Source organism: Cephus cinctus, unplaced genomic scaffold, assembly GCF_000341935.2.
Source record: "Cephus cinctus unplaced genomic scaffold, Ccin1 Ccin1_scaffold0261, whole genome shotgun sequence".
In the NCBI taxonomy this organism is placed as follows: domain Eukaryota; kingdom Metazoa; phylum Arthropoda; class Insecta; order Hymenoptera; family Cephidae; genus Cephus; species Cephus cinctus.
The window spans coordinates 1,016-22,447 of NW_014332973.1; the positions used below are offsets into that span (position 1 = coordinate 1,016).

A 21,432-nucleotide genomic window follows, 5' to 3' on the forward strand; every position below is an offset into this window, starting at 1 on the left:
GAAGGAGGACGAAAATTGCCAGTCCTTCGAACTCGCAGTCCACTGCTTGGTGCATTGGTCCTTTATTCCCAATTGGCAATTGGGCTCCTTCGCGTTAATCGACTCCGTGAAACCTGAACGCCGATTCGGAAGAAAGATGGCGTCAATCGGTATCCATAACTCAATACGAATTAAAGAGCGTTACCCTTAATTAGTTTTTCGTAGCCCATGAAACCTTCATGTTTCCAAAAAAGATTTCTATTCCACACAAGAGCGTCGCCGTCGTCCTCCGAGATGCAAGTTGCTTGTCTGACTGAAGGTCGCCAATCATACTTATCACTCTCTTTACCTCGCATCACAATGATCCATCCCATAGCGTGTTCACAAATTTGGAGGCCGATGGCAACAAACACAATTAGGGTCACGTAATTTTGTGACATTTTGAAAAATTTTCCGACACTACTCTCTGTTAATCCAGTTTCCCTGTATTTACTGTTTATTGTGATTTTTTAGAGTTTACTCAAAAAATTCAATTTCAAATGATCAACGTGTTCACTTAATACGTCACTGTCGATGCAGTTGATTTTACGTTGAATCATACTCGTTCAGGGAATAAGCACTGTGTTGAATGCTGAAATGTCAGACTGACTACTTATACTGTCGGATGACTATTGCTCAGAGGAAAAGGACTTCCTCTTTGTGTGTTTGCGATAAGAGTTTTAACATCCTCGCAATCATTTTCAGGAAACCACGATGATAATTCTTATAAGATCATGTCTTATTGCTGTTAGCCCTATAAGCTTTTAAATAAACTTTTGTCCTTGTTTTTATTATAGGTATGTCAGTTACAAATTTAATCTGCTAGATATACGGGATAGATTTATCTACTTTTGTCAGAAATTAAAATTTATTTTTTTTTATCATACAATTTTTTTATCTTATATATTTAAAGTACAATGCTGACAGTATAGGATTTTTCATTCTAGACAATGCATTTATTCAACAAGTCGTCTTTAGGATGTCCTAAGGACAGCATCTGTCCCATTAGACGTCCCAAAGCCGACTTCTGGACATTGCGTGTTGTTTGGTATAAATAACGACAATACGTCCCTACGCAGGATGTCCTAAGGACAGCATCTGTCCCATTAGACGTCCCAAAGCCGGCTTCTGGACATTGCGTGTTGTTTGGTATAAATAACGACAATGTCCCTACAGGTTATTAAACTCTGAGCAAACGTTAATTATATAATCTTATTTTGCACACAAAAATGAATATGTTCAAATTGTATCCTCGGACTCTCCCGCATTCCCATTAATGTTCCTTCGCATTGAAACAAAAGCATCCGATCAGGGTGAAAATCTTGGAATCCAAGAATGCACGCGCCTGTGTCTGCCGAAGTTGCACCTGGGCGCAAGAAGAGCCAGTAGTGCAAGTCCAGCGCCCAATAAGGAGACGCCACAGAGTGCACCGGCAGTGACGTCATGAAGAGGTGTTCCTGGTCTAGGAGATTTCGCAGCCAGAAGCAGAAGACCTGCGCAGCTCAAAGCTGAAAGTCCTGCCAACCCAAGGCCGGTCCAGGTCCTCCTGAGGGTCCTGCAGGCTCCCGCAAGTGCACAACACGCGCCGCATCCTGTTGCACTGTCGAAATAATATCTGAAAATATGAACATAACATTGTTACTTTGTACTACCAATAAATGATCTCCCTTAACATTAACTGTACCTACTTTCTACCCTGTGTCCACGAAAGATAAATGGCCAGTCCACAGGTCAAAATGCCGACAAGAACAAGAAGCAAAGGTGCGTTTCGCCTTTCGCTCTTTTCTAGCCCACTAGCTAGCGTAGTATTAGCATCGCTGTTAGGAGGTGATAACGGTGGTACCTGAAATTCAATTTTAAGGTTATGGTAAATTTTTTTTGTTTTTGGAAAATATCCCAATAGTCACTTACCACAGCTGTTCTAGCGATGAAAGCACTTTCCACGCTTTGGTAACATCTTTTTTGATCTGTGGGTACAACCTGGTATCGCGGTGACCCTGATACCATTGGCATTGCCTCGTTTCCGGCATCTAGGTAGCCGTAACGAGGAGGCGGGTCGTTGTGACCCAGGCCCGTCAGGTCGACGGGTGCTGTGCCTACGTAACGAAGTCTTCCGCAATTACTGGCGGGACATAGGTCCTGTGGACGACTTGACATGTCCGTGAGAGGTAGACACCTTCTCGCGGATGGTTCCTTGTTGGGTGTCGAGGTCTGAGGTCCATTTGGGGACAAAGCCCTGTTCTGTGGAGTACCTTGGGGCGTGGTACGTTGCGTGGGACTCAAGGTACGTCCTGACAATAATTATTAGGTAGTACCATGTCAATGTGTGGAAATTTTTTATTTAGAAGGTTTGTATTACCCGTAGGTGATCCACCAGGTGTCAATGCTCTGCGACGTGGGGTACCAGTCTGGGTGAGAGAATGCTGCCTCTTCGGGGACAGGGTACGTTCTTCTGATCGTGATCTTGGCTTCCTGGGTGTGGCTAGGATCTCGTGAAGCTTCTGCGTGGCTGAATTGTTCCTGGGGGAGACTGAGAGTCCTTGAAGATTTCGGTCCGGTAGAGCTGGTGGGTCCTCTTCTTGCAGAGGTACTCTGGTGTAGCGTCCTGTTTCACGTAGAATGATGGTCCAGTTGTTGATATCAATTACAGTTTTTGTTGTAATAAAAATATTTGAATTCTAGGTTAAATTATACCTTGTGCCGTGTTTATTGTTCGTCGGACTGGAGAGCCACGGTTACCCGTCCATGATGAGTCCCTGTCCTGGTACTCCTGCTTGCACGGTACAACGGCGTATCTTCCGGCATTTCCGTGGGGTGGTTGCAGCTGCAGTCGCCCGTCGTCCTGGTTGAGCGGCGGCGCGGAACGTAAGGTTTGCTGGTGCGGAACGAAATCATACCTGGAGGAGCCTCTGCGCTGTAGGTTTTCAGGTCGATCTTGTTCTTGAATGTATTCGTATCTGGACACTTGGCCGTATGGGGTTGGAGCGATATGAAGATCGTCCACTGGAAGACTGGCATATCGTCTGTGTGAAGTTTGAGCAACTGGCTGGTCTAGGTAGCAGTATCGATCAGGGACTTCCGGTTGTGTTTGAAAGGCGGGATTGGTCTGACCGTACTGAGGTTGCAACTGTTGGGGTGGCGGAGGTGGTGGAAGATCGTCTCCTTGGAATTGTGGGGGTGGTGGCAACTCGCCATTGTGGTCTAGAGGAATGTATTCTGACTGCTGGCAGAAGGAAGGATTGGTGTAACAGTGTACAGGAGCTGGATCTGTTATTTGAGCCATTTTTTTTTGTGGACAAAAAATATTTTTCAAAAATTCAACTTGGTTCACCAATCACTCGATTGAGACATTAAGATCATCAGACCTGTTCTACTTCGTTCAATCGTATACCACTTCACTATCTTTGGGAACCAGACTCGGCGCCAGCAACTCTTCACACTTATCTCTCTAGTGATCCTTGAAGAGGCAGATAAACATACTCAGGACCCAACTAACAGGCTTCACTAAGGTTTCATCCAGTTGGAATTTCTAGTGTCTCACACGTATGAATTTGCCTTTGGTAATTTCTTAAAAGTACTTTACACCTAGCACTATATTCACTGATTCACTAGAATGATCGTCGCGTTGCTCACATAGCTCACCCTTTCCCACGTTTCCAGGGAGAAAATGACGCTTCGGATTCGGGGTGGTGCGGTTTCCAATATAAAGGGGATGCACTTTTTACACATTTTTGCGTTAAACAATTGACAATCCCTATGCAGCCTCACTTTCGCTCAGTGAATGGGACACTGACTCGGAGTACTTTGGCCGTGACCGGTAACCGCACCTCGAAGTTGAAACGTTCTAGAACCTTTTGAACCGATCAGAACCGTTGCTCTGGAGAAACTGCCTTCGTTCCCTTACAGCAGATGGGCAAGGGCGTTTCTATGCATTTGTGTGAGCACCAATGCGTGGAGGGGTTGTTACGGCGTTCATGCAATACGGGCCCGGTGTCCCCTTCACTGGCGTGGGGCCCAAAGTACTACAGTACCTTCGACCAAAGGAACTTTACCCGATGACTCTTTTGGAAATTCCGCCGCTTTTTCACGAGGTTAGAAATTGTCATTTAATAAAAATAGTCCATTTTTGCTGGTCTTATATAATTTTTATTACGTCACACACAGAAGACGTAGTACAAGAATGTTCTAGAAGAAAATTTCTTAAGTTATACATTTACTTGAAATAGAAAAGAGTTCTCAATGATGCGCATAATTTCTTTGATTTTCGTCTATAATAATATTTCTTATATAAGGCCTGTACTCTAAATCCTCATTTGCGTTCTGTTACAGTTTTACGAAGGAACTGGATAAACCGGTGACAAGATCGTCGTATTTGAATCTGGAAAGGGTTCGCAAAGAAAACGTTGAACGTAACGGAGACACGTGCCCCTACAAATTCACTGGGCCGGGTAGTGCTCGATCATCCTGCGAAGAAGACTACGAACTCTCACTGAGTGAAGTATAGTTGGATTTTTTTTCGACAGCTGCAGCGACCGTTGGGACGCGTGCCCAGATCGGGCCAGCTGCCCCAATACCTATATATGCATCTTCGAATGCAAACACACAGCTTCACTCTGGGTATCGGATACTCTGTCAACACTGAAAATGGACAGACTAATGTCATAACAATAAAGTATAAAATTATAAAAATAATTTAGTAAAATTTTCGAAAACTAAAAAAAAATCATCCGTGTACCCCTTTGACAAAGGAGAATACAAAAGTCAATACAATGTGTCGTATTGACTATTTTAAAATTTTCCTTTTTTTTTCCTTTTCGAAATTCATTTCATTAGCATATTTTCCGCTCTAGCAATTAAATCAGTTACGAGGTCAGATAGCTCTGCGACGTCTGCAAGAACGTTGCTCCTGCTTTCATGTTTGGCTAACCTACCGATACGGTTTTTCGTTCGACTTACCATTAGAAACAATAAAAAAAAAAAGAAGTTGATGCGGCGCCACTCGTCTTAGTTCCAGGGTGCCACGTTAAAAAGTGTCCGGGTTTCCTTACGAAAGTCCAGTGTATTCGCCAATTAGACTTTCCTTGATACAGTTTTTTTTTTCCGTCTCTTGTCAAAAAATCACTGCGGTTCATTCGCATCGGAGGTCTTTTTTTGCGATTAGCATTTCCTGTCCGGATCTGATAACTTTTTACCACTAGGAAGAGCCGTCACGGGACACGAGTTAATACACGAATATTAGTAATCCTCAAAAAGTGCTAAAATATTTTAGTAGAAAACGGGAAAAGAAAGTCATTAGTAAAGGACGCGCACAGAAAAATGTTATTTTCACCCGAAACGACGCGACTATAAAAATGTTATTTTCAAGCGAAACGACAAAGAACTTTAGTTTCTTATTTATTCAATTCTACCGGTAATGACGTTTAGAAATTCCATATATTTTTAATGTTCCGTTATACTTACTTACCGTCTGCAAACATCACACTAAAAATTTATCATATTTTCCACCTGGACGACCTACCTGTGATCCATCGATCGTCAATGCGTCTTTTTATCATAACGAGTGAAACGTTCAGTCAGCCATATTTAGAAAGCGTTTGTCGCGATATTAAAATTAGTATAAACGTACTCAAGATATTTCCTACTTGCTGGTAGCGTACTACTTTTTTTCTCGTAAGCACTTTCACAGACGCCCTACTAATTATAGGTTAGAAAATACGATACCGACTAACGAGGATAGTATTATCAATTAAATATAAATAAATTTACTGTCAGCAGTCTAATTTTAATTGCTGTCTATGCCATTAAAGCGATCAGCCACGACCTAAGACACGAATATTACGTTAATATATATATTATGTAACGTCAAACTAAACACGTGTACCAGGAGACACGTGGCGCCCAGACTCCCGCCAAAATCCGGTTTGACGTTTTTTAAGTCACTAGCAGAACTTTCGAATGGCCGCTATTAATATAGCAGTAATTGAGTTATGGATAATATTATTTTGTTAAATCCACGCTTTAAGGGTAACGTAGATCTTTAACTTTAACGTAACGTAGATCTCTTGATAAAATTAGAAACGGTATTTTTGTAACTTTGTATATACCTCATTTTGATTTTAAAGCTAATGACCTCAGTGGTTATGATTTTTGGGGTTACAATGGATTTGCTTAAAATTAATACCTTTCAATAAATAGGCCTTCTAGACTACTGCTGATGACTATCTAGTAGAGAGTCATTAAATGGCTGTATTCGCTTCGTAAGGTACAATGCTGATTCAAAACTGTATAGCTACCCTAAAGTAGGATGACCTAAGATTTGTATTTGTATAATATCCAATCTTATAAGTACAGGCAATGGCTTTAAATATAAATAAATTTACATTACAATTTGTAATAAAAAATACAGTCGCTTGGTTAATAATTTCTGTCTGTATTAAAGTTAATTTATCAACGCGAATCGAGTCTGTACATTTAATCCTTTAGCAATAGTTGACGAAAAGGTCGTGAGCTTAAGTCCATCGTCGTGTTCACAATCGACAATAAAGGTTAGGCTATTGGCTAGGATCCTCTTGAAGGACCCTGAGACCCGTTTGCTCTCTTGGAGTTACCTTCGAATAAAGGTGGATTCACAAGATGTACATTTATGAAATTGAAAAGTAAAAAAATGAAAATTAATTGTAATTTTTTGTTAATAAATTTTTTACAAGGCTTAATTCATCTCAAGTACACTCGATACAAGCAAGTAGGATTAGGATGACTTAATGCGAATGTAAAGAACGTCTTACCATTGGTTACTACGATTCAGTGTGAACGCAGCTTAAGGCCATAGTCGAAGGTGCATCTATCCGTCGGTCTGTTGTCCCTTTCACCGCGCAGTGGGGCGCGTGGGAGGCCACTTAGGGATTTAATCGCAATTTTAACTGGGACTAGCCTTCGTCGTAGTTCAGTCTGAACTCAGTCACCGTCATGAATATCTGCAGTCGAGGATCTGTAGTCGTGAAGAATTTTTCAACAGGCTGTACTGACCCAACACGAGCTATCGTTGCCTTCGATCGTACGTTGCATCGCGACTGACTGAAGTATCCATTGTCCGTAACGAAAGGTACCACTGGGACTTGAGATAAAATAAGAAACGATGCACCTGCCGGTATATAGTTGTGTACGAGAATGTCTGGTATGCGAGATCATCTGAAAGTGAACGTTGGTGACCAGGATCCGTGCGAGAGTCTGGCTACCAAAATAAAAGTGTACGGTGTCGAATAAATTAATTCGTGAAAATAATAAATTGGATATTTGAGGAAAGAAAAAGTTATCATTAATTCGTGTAATACTATTATGAAGAATCTTAACGATTAAAAAGAAGCTTGAAGAATTTCTGAAGTAATCAAGATTACATGGGAATTGGATACGCTTCGCGATCTTTGTGAATCTAACCTGTGCTTTGTTCGTAACTCGTGAAGAAATGACAGTGAGACGAGAACAATAATTGTAGAGACTTTTCAGTTATGACGTGGTGACATAAAGTGCGTGAGACTGAGGTGCAGTGCGAATTTCGTTTGTTATCGAAGACAAACGACTGCGTTGCGTAATGGTAAGGTTAGAAAGAGAGTAAATACAAGGCACAAAACAGCTACTTGTGGGTAACACGGCTCGTCGTTGTTCTGCGTTCGCAAAACTCATATTTCTCGCACTGTCGTGACTGAAATCTTTTTCCTTTTTTCCTTGAGCCACGGTTACCGGAACATTGTTATACGAAGTTTGCGCAATACTCGCCATAGAAAGCCGAGCTGAGGTGAAACTAACGTCTGGGTGAAGATTCAATTAAGAATACGGCAAGGCATACATACATTGTTTCTTAGAGTTCCAGGCCAATTAGCTAAGTCGATGCGAGCTCAGGAGACAGCCGTTGAAGCTCCTAATACGTAAATGGCCATGTTTCCGTTTAAATCGAATAAAATGATAATGACTTTGTAATACGTGATTTTTGTTGAACTTTCGTGGAAGTTCTGTGGTCACGGTCAAACGCCTCTTACTACGTAACAGGAAGTGCGGAGGACTTCCGGCGAGATCGCAGCTGTGAATAAGTGCCAGGATATTTGTGATTTTGTTAATTAACGGTTGAATACATTTTTTTTTAAATAATGGAGGACGTTTACGTGATTAAGGTCAAAACAAAGCCACCCCTGTCTTCGCTGTATCCATCGGAACGCCGATACTCCGCGTCAACGGTTGGTGGATTGGCATTGGTGCACTTTGGCCTTGGCGCCCTTGCTTTGCTCCTTGGCATCCTGGCTCAGTCTCTTCAAGGACCAATAATGTCTCTTGCTTGCCTGGTACCGTTTGCTACTGGGCTTCTAGCCTGGAGAAGATGGTACATCGATCGGAATATAGGAATCTTCTTTTACGGAAGTCTCTTCTCTATGGTGGCAGCTATTTTGTGCTTGGCCGCTACAGTTTTCGATATCGCTGCCGTCACGGAAGGAGGCGTGAGTTCACCCTGGACACTGGAGAACATCCTGGCTGCTCCTGAAGAAGTCATGCGCACCGGCGAAGATCCTAGAAACGTATCGTCCAATCAAGAATCACTTTTGGAAATTGTAAATAATTATGAAAATATTCAAAATATATTTAACGATACTCAGCAGCAACATCAGACTGCATCAGGATATTTAAAGACTGGGACAAAGGATGCTCCAGGTTATAACGCTGACGATGATCTGAAGCAAGAAGCTTCGATGATTTATGAGAGGAAATTGGATGAAAATTATACCGACGGGTCCTCTGATATGTTTGGTAACGATGTGATATCCTTCTGGCATACAGGTCCCGGAGGATCGGATCATACCAGACTCTTGTTAAATATAAACGTATTAGTCGCCTGTCTTTTGGAAATATTCTGGTCTGCGTTAAGTGCAAAAATTGCTTTGCGCGGTATGAACAATCATCTGACAGAACCCGGATATCAAGGCAACGTGGTGTCAGCGTCCAAGGATCTGAGACCGGGTCAAAGGACCAAGCCAAGAGCACCTAGGCCAGACATTCTAAATCACGCTCATAAACATTCCGGAAGTCTGCAGAGCCTGAACTCCCTTCAAAGTATCCAGAGTTCAGGACCTCGATTGCCTTTGCCAGAGTCCAGTCGTGAATTTCGAGAAAGGGTCGAGCGTTTTCTGACCAATCAGGCGGCGCACAGGATCGTCGAAGGATCATGTTCCTGAAGATTAGTGCCAACATAATAATTCCTACCAACCCACTGTCTGGTATTATTTTTAAAAAACTATCGCAAACACTCACCTAAGGATCTAGGTAATTTCTTCGTCGATACTAAAACCGGAAATCGATCCAATTTGAAAAAATTATGTAAATACTATTGTAAATAAACAATTAGTGCTCGCGCCAATTAAGATATATATTATGATAAAAAGCGAATTTCTGCAAGTACAAGATAATTAGTAATCGCAATTATCAATTCTGCAAAGGATACGTTACTTGAGTTTCCTCAATGTCGTCGAAACGCTTTTCATCGACAAATAGAATAAGATGGATTTCATATCCTATTGACGATTACTTACGAATAGTATATGTATATACAATAAACGCTGTATTTTTTAGTTCTACATTTTTCAAAATACTGACCTACTTCCTTAACCGATCTCAAGATCCTTATCACTGGCGTCAAGACAAAACCGTCACACTTTCATTGATAATGTATTGCGCGAAGTTAATAAGATCACTCAATAGGACACATGTATCTCATATGTAGGTGCATTATGAAATAATATACATAATATACATATATATACTATAGCGTAAAAGCAATGCTTGCGAAATCTATGTAATCTGATATTAGCCAATGAAGAAAAATGAGTGGGAGATATCGAGAGTAGAGAGAGTGAAAGAAAGAAGGGAGACGGAGAGGAAATAATATATATATATATATATATATTTAAGAAAGGTAACAAATCTTCTACCATTCTCTTTAGGGCGCTCCGCGTGGGCGGGTCTCGCTGACATATCCGTTCCTATATGCCACATTTAGATTAATTCAAGAAGACGACAGTCGTGAACTTCTCTGTTCATCATGGAATTCCAGCCAACCCGTCGCTGACAAAGACCAATAGATACTTGGACTTGAGTCCCATGGAAAGTTTGTATTTCTGATATCATTCCCAATTGCGAAATAATTTGCACGAGGAAAAGAGAACAATCACTCCGCGTCACGGGTGAATGCTTGGCTTATACTTCACAATGAGAAATACTGAACCATTGGTAAATTCAAATATCTAGTTACTTTCCTGTAGCTCATGTATTAGACGCATACAAAAAAAAGTTACTAGGTTACCGACAGTCTCGTATACCTGTGATTATAATTAAAAAGCAAATTTTTTGTTCTATAATTAAATCTCCAACTCTACTCCTTGCCATAACAACCCATGCCTGTATCTATAAATTTTCTCTATCAAAATTCGAAACTGACCTTCGTGTCGATTTCAATTTCAATGACTCACCTGGTGAAACTGTACAGCCTTGCTTAATCGTCTTCTACGTATTCTTGTAATTGTTTCTTCTTTTTTTACAAAACAAAGCTTTATTATAATAGTTACAGTTACATCGCTCGACAATGGCTCTTATACAATTTTATAACTTTCCTTAAGGTACACTTTTCTTTTTCTTCTTGTCGGATGAACAACATTTAAACTACATTTTCGCATTTCTTCTTTTAAAATCAACGCGTCTCTAACGTGCGAGTATTGTTTGTCTGTTTCTTATAAAATATGTACTCTCTTCTATAATATTATTATTGTTGTTATTATTATCGTTATTGTTATCATACACAATCCACAACTGTTGGGTGGTACAGGGGTGTGAGGGGGGTGGAAGGGTACGCTCGGTAACGGCTATACAAAGATGATCTGATGATTTCTCCCGATGACTACTTATCTCAGCAGATACTACATTGTCCTTGGTCCACGAGGAGAACGGGAATCGTTAATCGAGCTAATCTCGAACTTTGAACACATACCCATGATGCGTCATGCGTGATGTGTTTTATGTATATATACTGGGCGAGGAGAAGCCTAACGGTATGAGTTTTACTTTATTCCAGGACAAATTCTTCGACAATTTAAAAGAAATAGCGAGAATCGTGTAATCAACTTTATAATGGTCAGTCGTTATACCGTTACCAATGACATACATATATATGAATTAAATACTCGACACGGAGTTATTGTACTTATATAAGGAGTACTTGGCACAACATCTTGGCCCATCAAGAAGTACACCTTGGCAAGAGTAAAGCAACTTTTGTACATGGACATTGTTTCTTGTTTCCACTGGGAATCGCAAGTGGATTAATTTTCCATTTTATCAGTTCATTCTGCTATGCCGCTTAATGAGACAGTCTTGTTTCTTTCTCTTTTCTCCTTCTTGACCCTTTCTTTGTCTTTAATAGTCACTAGAAATTGTTAGGTTATAAATTTCGTAATGCTAAATATTTTTTTAAAGGGTTCCTTTTTTAAATTTCTTAATTTAAACATTCACGGGACGCACGTTGTCGTCGGATTGTTGCTGCTCGCCGCTTTGCCAACCCGAGTCCAATGTCGTGGCGTCGCTTAAGCAGCACTGCGGCGTCTCTTCTTCAGGATTTCCCCTGTAGTCTCTGTAATCCCTTTCTCGGTTTCTGTCATTGTCATCCTCTCTGAAGTAGGCCGACGATGCCTGGACTTCCTGGAGATCTTCGTCTGCCTGGGAGGCGTAGTACGCGTAGCGACCTTGCTGAATAACCTCGTATTGAGCATCCGGTGCTAGGAACGGTCCTCTTGCGTTTCTTGGCTCCTCGCTATTTGCATAACTGTCTGAAGGGACGTCTGCGCTGTCTGTAGGCAGCGGAAGTGGAAGTCGTGATCTTTTCGATAACTGTCTCTTGCCTAGACGGGCTGCTATGTAATCGACTCCTTCTGGATTTTCAGCTCCTGTTGAAATACGGTTTCAAGTAATTTTTTGTATTTCATAAGGTATTTTTGATTTCTCTTAATATATCGGCTTTTTGATATTTGGGATATGACTTATGGCTTATTACCTTCCTTGTCTACGGCCAAGTCGTAGAAACTGCTTTCCGGTCCGCAACAGGATGATACGTCCCCGAAGTACAATTCACTCTCTGACTGTTTTGGCGCGGGATTTGGCTCTTGCTGGAAAGCACCATTTTCTACACCCTTCAAAGGTTTTCTTATCCTTCTTCCTTTCATCGTACCCTCGTTTCCTCCTTCGGGATCAGTACTGTTGGAGATTTCTTCGGCATTCTCGTAATTGTCAGATGAACGCTTGGTTACTCTTGGTCTGTGATCTATGAGTGATGTACGCATCGTGTTAAATGGACTATGCAAGATTTTTAGAATTACTAAGCAAGATCGATGGATCATTCAAAAAATATACCATCGTTCCCTTCGAAATTGTCTAATCTCTTAGCAATCCTAGGTCTCGATTCAGGAACCTGGGGACGTCTCGCAGGACTATTGGGATCACTGTAAGGTGGCGGTGGGCCCCATAGCGGTACAGGTGTCTCCAGGACACTGTAAGATGCCCTGCTAGGAGTGTAAGGCCCATTTTGTGCATTGAGCACTGAGTAAGGACCACCAGATTGGGCATTCAGAACGCTGTAGGGACCAGTCGCACTGTCTGGATTAGTTTCTGTTTGTCTGGCTTGCGTGTGAAATCCATAATTTGAGTCAGGACTCGGTGCAGGTCCTCTGGAGCGTGACCATGGTAAACGCCATCGCCTGGAAACGAACAAAGGAACATTCACAGTATTCAAGAACCTAATAAATCTTAATCTTCGGACATTTCCGTTTACCTGGAAGGCGCTAAATCAGGATTCGGAGTATAAAGGTTACCCGGAGTTTGGGCCCACCAGGGACTTGCTCCGCCACAATCATTGCAACAACCACATGATCCTGCAGTGGGCCCAGCAGGACCACCCTGACCATACAACGACCTGCATCGCAATTCCAATTGCTCCCAGTACATCTTTTTCTTCTCGTGACTCAACAGCTGGTAGACCAACATGCACGAGAAGATGCAGGCCAGGATCCCAGCTACGGAAATTCCAAAAAGTGCTCTCAGACAGGAATACAGTGCCCCGTGGACGGCTTCGCAGTGCGGCGTCCCTTCGAACAGTACACCTGGGTCTCCTCTAGCTTGCGGTGCGCCATAGCAAGTGCAGGACCTTGATAAATAAAATATTTCCACAATTACCCTCCATGCATTTACAAAGTTTACTAATATAAATTTACCTTGCTCTGGCTGTGTAAACGCACTCCCGTAATCCCTGCAACCTGGACATGTGAACGACTGTTGTGGTGACCGTCACCAGGACGCAGACCAGGGCGCAGACAACACTGACGGATCCGCAAACTTTCATCTAAAAAATTAACGCACGTTATTTACTGCTTGGTTAGGCTCTTACATTTTCAGATAAGGTTAGGCTGTCTTACCAGAAGACCGTATCTGTGCTTCCGTCTCGCTAGCAGCATAGTGAATATTCCCATCAGGATCAGCTGGAATCAAAGTACGTGATACGTGTTGAGAGTCATGGATCATAGCGTTGAATGTAATTGAATAAACACAGAGGGAGATTTCTTTTATTACTCTTCATCATACCCCCCCAACGCCCTCCCGCCCCCAACAACCCACTTACTTTCCATTACGGCTGCAACCGAAATGTAGAGCGCGAAAAGTCTCTTTGAATCCTCCCTCTTCCTATTAGCCCCTTTGAGCTCTAAATTCAAAGCCTATAGTATATATACGTCTCTTACCATAGTTCCGGGAATGTAGGATGGAACCGTTTCAAAGAGAGCTAGACTGGCTGTATGTGCTGAGAGGACTACGTGCACCGCCAAAAAGAAGCTTCCGATTCCGACGTTTAAACCGCCACAGAGAAAGCAGAGAATTATGTATTTCTTGCAGCATCCACTCTCGCCGGTGTGTCCTGTAACAGAAGATGTAAGAGATTTTCTTTAAACTGTTTTTCCTTTCTTTTCTTCGTCATTGGTTTTTTTTTCGGTTCTCGAAGAAAAAGTTTCCGGCAATTTTTTTTAGGGTTTTAGGATTTATCACTCGGGGGTGGTCTTTGAAATTCTTTTGAGATTAGGTCGGGACATGGCAAACGCGGAAAACACGTTGCGTGCCCAGGAAACATAACCGAAGAGAATAATCGTTCTTGCGTGAGAACGCAATAGCGGGTGTTCATTTTGGAACAATGAAAAATATTGCTTTAGTTATCGCGTGTTACCTTATAAATCTAAGTCTTACGTGACTACTATTAGGCTATACGTCTATTCTTTGTTCTTCTTTTACTATTTTTTTTCTGTAAGGATACAGGTGATTTTTGAGTGACCGGTAAAAAATGGTCGTTACGGCCGTTACAAGTGTCAATTACGATTTTGAAAAAAAAAATCGTCAAGAAATTTTTTTGTGGGGTACTACAGGCTTTTGAAATATTACTTAAAGGAACTTTTGAAGAATCCTGTATAGATTGACAGGATGTCCCATTATGTGAATGATGTAAATTTTTTTGCCTTTTCAGGGAATGCACATTCCTCAGTTATTTCTTCTTATTCAATTTAAACGAAAACTCAGACCTGCAAACACCGTTCGATCTATGTATCGAGTGAGCCAAATTTACGAAAAGGGAAAAAGTGTAAAAGGACGACTCTACAATAATGCCAGGTAGCCGTCAGAACAGATCCTGACCGATTTCGGTAACCTTTGACCTGCTGTACCGTGAAATCACTATTGGATTTTTGTCCACTAGTTTCAGGTTATAGTAACGCAGGTACATACCTTGGTAGTTAAAGCCACGAAACTTGGATCAAAGGTACAAAGGTATTGCAAACAGACACAATGGACGCTTTTGAAATTCTACCAAGCGAAATTCTGTGAATTGATTCGACCGTAACGTCGGCAGGTACAATGCCGGTGGATTTCCACGAAAGGAAAAACGAAATTTCAATTGGAACCCGACGACCTGTATGGAGTGTATAAAAAAAGGGAAAAAATTTTTGTCCAAAACCAACAATCAACTTTTCATACCACGAGGACCAGTACAATAGACCGGTAGAAGAAGATAAATCGTACAAGCTCATAAGAGCCCAGTAGTTTCAAAGCGGTTCGTCTCCTTTAAAATTATAAATACAAGCAAAACAACCCCTAGGAAGTTTCCTTTGGGGAAGGAAAAAAAATATATTTTTAATCGCGATCATTATTCTAATTAAATATACAAAGTCAACTTTTCGTTCTCACTGATGATATCGATATTCGAATGAACGGTCGTCCGAATACATACGGGAATTAATTTTTCCAAGGATTCAAAATTATGAAGGAAAATGGATTTCAGACGAAATGGCTCTTTGGAATTGCGTTGTGTCATTCAGAAATGGGGATGAATCCGATTGAGGTTAAATCCGGGCAAAGCAGCCTCTCCCTCATTAGCAATGGCGTGAGTCATTAAACATGTAAGAAGGCCTTCGAGGGTGGATAATGGTATAACGAAGGGGCTGAGGGGTTGTTGACTTGGGCTATTGGGAAGCAATGCTAGCTACCAGGGTCTAATAAATTAGTAAGACGGTTAATCGTCGTACCGCAAGGGTGCGGATAATGAGATCTTGGGAAGTGCGCGTGGTTGCCGCCCGGATGGGGTAAGTGAGAGTGAGAGTGCGAGTGGGCCGCCATTGTGAAAGGGTAACCCGCGCTATCCACCTCCATTTCCGTCCCCAAACGGCAGCGCACTATTTGCAGTACAGGATATCCGTCCATCTTCTTTCCCATAGACGCTTACGGCTCTCTTGAAATTATTCTTCCTTAACAATCCATTTGGAAGTGACGATCTTTGCGGGCACCTCCGCTTCCTGGTCCAAAATATTCGGCTGATGATCTTACGTTGGGATCTTTCCATTAAAGCTGCACCAATATGCACTCGATCGATCGTTAATCGATTCACTTGAAATTGATGGTTTTATCCATTGATGATTGTGTTTTTCTTGCAACTAATAGATTTATTTCTTCGCTCTTTTCAATTTATTTACACACTTTCATTTTATAAGTGACATTCTTCCTGATCTTGTTTAATTTTTTTGGAGTCATTATGTTATGTCATTTTAATAATTAAATAATTTTTTATGATTGGAAATATAATTTTTTGTCTTTTTTATTAACATTTTTTTTACCATGCGTAGAGTGTTTCTATTATTTATGAAAATTCAAAATTTAATGTTCGTCCCGATAAGCGACATTATCAATTGTTGATAAATTTCTTCGCGTAGAATGTAATGCAATAAAATATTAAATAATCGATAATTATCTAAAAAAAGTTCGTACTGAATTTGTTGTATTTTAATAAAGTACCGGTCAGTGCACAAAAGTACGATCGGCTAGAAACAGAAAAAAGAGCAAGCAAAGAACAAAAGAATCGCGAGGTATATTTCGACGTTAATGCGAAAACATTATCCGTGGAATCCGAGCTTCCGAGTTCAGCGACATTTTCACTCTCCGAGAAAGCACTAAGAAAAACAAGAAGAAAAAACACGGATCAGTAGGTTTTATATCTGATCAAAAAAAAATTACCCTACACTCTTTCAGTCTCTTTTCCACACACTAGAGTCGATTCACGAGCTCGCCACTCCATTATCAAGAGTCACAGAGTGAGAGCGGTACACAATAAAAAAAAAACGCTGATAAGCAATCAGGATATCGGAATACAAGATAAGGAAATATTTTTTCACTCAACGCCAATCCTTGTCGTCGTTTTGCACGCTCATCCTCAACCTTCTTCACCTCACTCGCACGATTCGACGAGTTTCTCAGCTCCGGTCGATATATCCTGGCGAGAGGGGCGACTCGTGGTGGTGAGTAGTCGAAACTTCAGCAACTTCACTTTGGCAGCAACGTTGCACGAAGTACAATGCCGACGAGGCCAAAGGACTTGATAGTGGTCGATAAGGATGTATTTCGAGGATAATGCATTATCCTCCTACAGAGGGTAGAAGCGTTATCCTCTATTTGGCGCACCCTTGGTATATACAAATTGGACGCTGCTGATAAGGCGGGGTCAATTAGATTTGGCGGAAAGTACCTGCGGGACATGGTCGACATGGGACCACCTTGATGAACTTCGCTTTCTGATTGGATTTCAGTGAGACGCAGTACTTGCCGACCTTGCGAAATCCAGGAACAAGTCACCACCAGGAAGCCATTGCGATTGGATTGAGAGTTGGAGTTTCTGGATATGTGTGGATATGTGTATTTAGAGTTATACAGGAGTACTACACAGACTGAAGTTAGCGCCTTCATTTGATTTCTATGGTGCAGCTACCTTCAGGATGGACCAATACTCTTGCATAGCTGTGTATAATCATTTAAAAATGTTAATATAGAGGTTTAGGGGTGGTTGATGAATTTACTTGGTAGGATTGTGTAAGAAAAAAATATTCCATATCTCTCAAAGAGATGATGAGTGCATTCAGGGAGTGCACGGTTGGTTTGAAAGTAAAGTTTGAAAAGAATATTCCTGGCTGAGGATGCACTTACGATGATCGGGGGCTGCTGTCTCAAAATGCCTCGTAGGCCTTGGGGGTGGTCTTGGTGGGAGTGCTGGAGGCTGATGCGTTCTTGATGTCAGTTCGACCCCCCCGTCATTCTCACCATCGCCTCCTGCTCTCTTGTTTCCAGTTGTCTGCTGCACGACGTGACACTGGCATTTGCTTTTTCCAGGTGATACCTACAATTTCATACAGGCACAGTGTTATCGCTGCTTCAAGTATTTCCAAATTGTTTCACTTGACAATGCGAAGCTATTCGAATCATTGGACCGAATGATGACTATTGTAAGCAAAGAGAATAGAGTAGTAGGTACCTGTATGGAGTTAATCCCTATAAGAGCAACGTTCTTGATATCACTGGGTTGACTGTGCGCATGGGCATGACTATGAACATGACTGTGATGATGAGTATGATGATCAAGACTGGAAGGAGCCCTTTGTCTAATATCGGATACATGCGGATGAAGGTGATGATGATGGTCGTACACGTGATCCAATCTACTGTGCGTTCTGGTATTGGCATTCGAAGATGAGGATTCGCAGGATATTCCAGAGCTTAGATGATGATGATTTCCGGACGAATGTCCAGTCAGACTTCCTGACGAGCTTCCATGATGATGGGCAATCAGAGGCGTTGCTGAGAGAGTGCTATTAACGTTGGCATGATGATGACCCGTTGGTGAATTTCCATGATTTATCAAACTTGAATTCGATGATGTTCCACTAACTGCACCAGGTCCATGATGATATCCGGTACTTTCAGAGAAACTGGGTGTACTCGCATGATGATTATTCACGTTGGGACTGCTTACTACCCCATGTGTATGCAAGCTAGGCGAGCCACCATGAATCATAACACCAGGTCCTGTAGTGCCGTTGTTTAAGGATCCTGGATTTCCATGAATGTGTCCACCAAGGCTACCACTGCCTGTCAAATTACCGTGATGATGATGATGACCTCCAGGCACTCCTTGACCAACGTGATGATGAGAAACTTTTGCATTCCCATGATGATGATGAGTGTGCTGTCGAAATCCCATAATGCCCTCAGTGCCATCCAATCCAGACGTTGCTTTATAAGCATCCTGATGCTTGTGCAAATTCTCAGAGTGCTTGTGAACATGAGGTGGATGAGATTCAGGTAGGAAGTGACTAGGATCACGATGATGTTGATAAGGATTTAATATCTGCTGCATATTCTTCGTCTTCTCCTTGCTCGATGATTTACCATGTTCCTCAGCAAGTTGTTTATCGAGTTCCTTGGCTTCCAGCAGACCTGGACCAGGTTCCAGCAGAGGACTGGGACTGGATGTTAGACTGTGTTGCGGATCCTGACACCCGGATGACTCCTGGACCCTTCGTGCAGCTTCGAAGGCCAGATTACGAGACAGGTCCAAATTTCGTGGACTGCAGGACAAGCCATGTCCATGTCTTGTTAAAATTTGATTATCTCCTGACCTGGGCTGGACCGACTGTTCCAGGATCTCCACGTTCCTCGATGACTCCTGCTGCCCATCATGAACCGCAGAAGGATTCTCCACCGTTCTGATAGGTTCGAAAGCATTTTGAAGACTTTCTAAGCCACGCACGTGGTCCTGACTATTCGGAATCCTCGTGCTACCCAATCCACGTTCAATCCTATCCCGTTGAGCAAGGACACTCTCCATGCTGGATATAGCGGAGCACTGACAAGGATGCTGTGACCCTTCAGAAACCTCAAGATCATTTGACGGTTGTTGAGACATTTTGAGAACCTGTGAACCATCACCAAAAACAAAATGTTAAGTCCAATCAGATTATCAGATTAAAATGGACCGGATTTGAAACGACTCTATATCTGCTCTTCGTTACATTCTAATATATCTATACGTTATGCGTAATATCCCGTATTCATTATCCACCCACGCCATTGAATCTTAATCATCCTAATCGCATAATTTAATTCCATCACTATGTCCACGCTCTACGAGACATAACGTACCGTGTCTAAATGTCCCGCAACGCCCATACAATCAAACCACGCGACAACCACGAGATACAACGTCAAGGTCAAATACTTTTTCATCATTAAAACAAGATCACAACCAGCCATCATTAAATCATACGGAAGTCCATGACTTTCTGCACGCATATCATGATTAAAATGGCAAGGATCAATGGCTGTACAAAATGTCATGATACGATATCCATCAGGTGTATCAATAAATACGAGTTCATTACACCAGATGGTGATTACGTATTCCAAAGGAGATGATCGGCCATGACCCCAAGTCTCAAGGATCTCGATGGAACGTCGTAAATACATATAAATTTCTATCGAGATACATGATATATTCCATCCGTATCATTTATCATAAAATAATCATTCTTTCGGTATGCTAACTTAATGAGTCTGTAGTTTATGAACTTGAACCTAGTAATAGGTACTTAGTGGTACTAGCTATCCGTAGCCAACGTCACAGCGCAAAAACTAGAAGCGCCATTAATAGATAAGACGAGTTGTTGGCAAGTTCTCATAGTGATGGAAGGAAAAGTCGAGAACCTCGTATATCTAACGTCCGTTATACTCTCACGTACATATGGGGATATATATGTATTTATAGCAACATAACGAAGCCGTCTTACCAGCTTCCAATTACGAAACAATGTGCTGGAAGATCAGCCCCGGAGTACTTCGAAGACTATAAGATGTATGGAAGTTTAGGGTCCTAAACAAGCTGCTTCGAAATGCTATTAAGAACATCCGCCCTTTGGAAAGTGGATTCGCGTAGGTATCATTACTATGAAATAAGGTACCTTCACCTGGGTACTTGATGGCTGGGCATGAATTACGAGAGAAATAATTACTGTCGATGTGACCATCGAACGATTCTCGTAAACGAGTTCCTGGCTATGGTTTACCTATATCTAACAACCTATTTCAAGGGCTACTTCGAGCAAGGCTCTAAGTAATCGTTATACCTGTGACCATCTCGGGCATTCCTGATATTTTGTTACCCGGCGCAAGGACCTGAATTGCACGTTCAACGGTTGACAGTAACTGACTTGTTAATTCAATTGGCTTTTCCTTGTTGCTGATATTTTTCTTTGTTTCGATAGATACGTTGCAGAGTACACTGGGAAAATTCCCAGATGGCTCGTGGGTACTGAGAGTGTTATTATTTCAATGGGGTATTGTGGAGAGAACTTTTTTTCTTCCCGTTAGATTGGTATTTTGCATTTGAAAGAAATTAATGCCTCAGTTGTTAAGGTGTGGGATTTTTTGTAATTAACTATCATGAATTACCTTTACGTTAATTTTATTGATATCCTAGGAACTTGGAACGAATCCTTCTTCGATCTCGATGGTCTCGTGCGAAAATCACTTGTCGCATATTCAGGTGCGAATATGCATTTTTCAGGGTAAGTCCCAATACTGCATTGTGTATTGGGAATGGTTGGTATTGGACATTTTTTAAATTCCGATGAGTCCCTGAGATTCGCCGGTTGATACTTGAGTGATCCAACACCTTTGCACCAGCAACACTTTCACGTCACGACAGTCGCGATGAACCCTTCGCGAATAGCACACGCGAACTCACAGCCACACACAGTATGCACATTTAAAACCGTTCGGATAACTGAGCGCGATCATTTAGATTTGAGAATGAAACCCGTGGCAAAGTTTAGTGTTGTATGTTATAGGAGAAGACAGGATATCTTCCTCTACCTTAACTGGTCGGAGTTTTGCTTTGGAATGTGCCACAGCCCCCTGGCCTCTTTGACTGACCGTGGGTCCCAAGCAGGCCCAAGGAATGCTCCAACCTGGGCCAGACGA

General features: G+C 41.9%; 4 protein-coding genes across 5 annotated transcripts in view; 1 reads left to right on the forward strand and 3 right to left on the reverse strand.

Annotated features, from left to right (window-relative positions):
- LOC107265949 overlaps positions 1-419 on the reverse strand; it is a gene marked incomplete at its 3' end in the record, with an annotated part of 1,420 nt that extends 1,001 nt beyond the window's left edge. The window contains exon 1 of the mRNA XM_025083206.1: positions 329-419. Coding sequence (XP_024938974.1) covers positions 329-419 — 91 coding nt within the window. The remainder of the gene's footprint in view (positions 1-328) is intronic.
- A 682-nt stretch (positions 420-1,101) lies between these two features.
- On the reverse strand, positions 1,102-3,932 carry LOC107265950 (trithorax group protein osa). The gene is made up of 5 exons (XM_015735917.2): positions 2,713-3,932; positions 2,378-2,623; positions 1,930-2,309; positions 1,707-1,861; positions 1,102-1,633 (listed from the first exon to the last, which is right to left on the reverse strand). Exons 1-5 carry the CDS (start codon positions 3,299-3,301, stop codon positions 1,327-1,329), a joined length of 1,677 nt encoding a protein of 558 aa, XP_015591403.1. The 5' UTR covers positions 3,302-3,932; the 3' UTR covers positions 1,102-1,326.
- A 2,872-nt stretch (positions 3,933-6,804) lies between these two features.
- Positions 6,805-9,635, forward strand: LOC112494080. The gene has a single exon (XM_025083205.1). It carries the CDS (start codon positions 8,160-8,162, stop codon positions 9,234-9,236), a length of 1,077 nt encoding a protein of 358 aa, XP_024938973.1. The 5' UTR covers positions 6,805-8,159; the 3' UTR covers positions 9,237-9,635.
- A 951-nt stretch (positions 9,636-10,586) lies between these two features.
- LOC107265957 lies at positions 10,587-21,432 on the reverse strand. Of its 2 annotated transcripts, XM_015735930.2 has the most exons (10): positions 20,902-21,432; positions 17,930-19,369; positions 17,605-17,794; positions 13,836-14,008; positions 13,515-13,577; positions 13,314-13,441; positions 12,875-13,246; positions 12,457-12,800; positions 12,101-12,367; positions 11,551-11,993 (listed from the first exon to the last, which is right to left on the reverse strand). In XM_015735930.2, exons 2-10 carry the CDS (start codon positions 19,358-19,360, stop codon positions 11,551-11,553), a joined length of 3,411 nt encoding a protein of 1,136 aa, XP_015591416.1. In that variant the 5' UTR covers positions 19,361-19,369; positions 20,902-21,432. The 2 variants fall into 2 exon arrangements, with proteins under 2 accessions (XP_015591417.1, XP_015591416.1); XM_015735931.1 differs by lacking the exon at positions 20,902-21,432 and having other exon boundaries at positions 10,587-11,993; positions 17,930-19,360.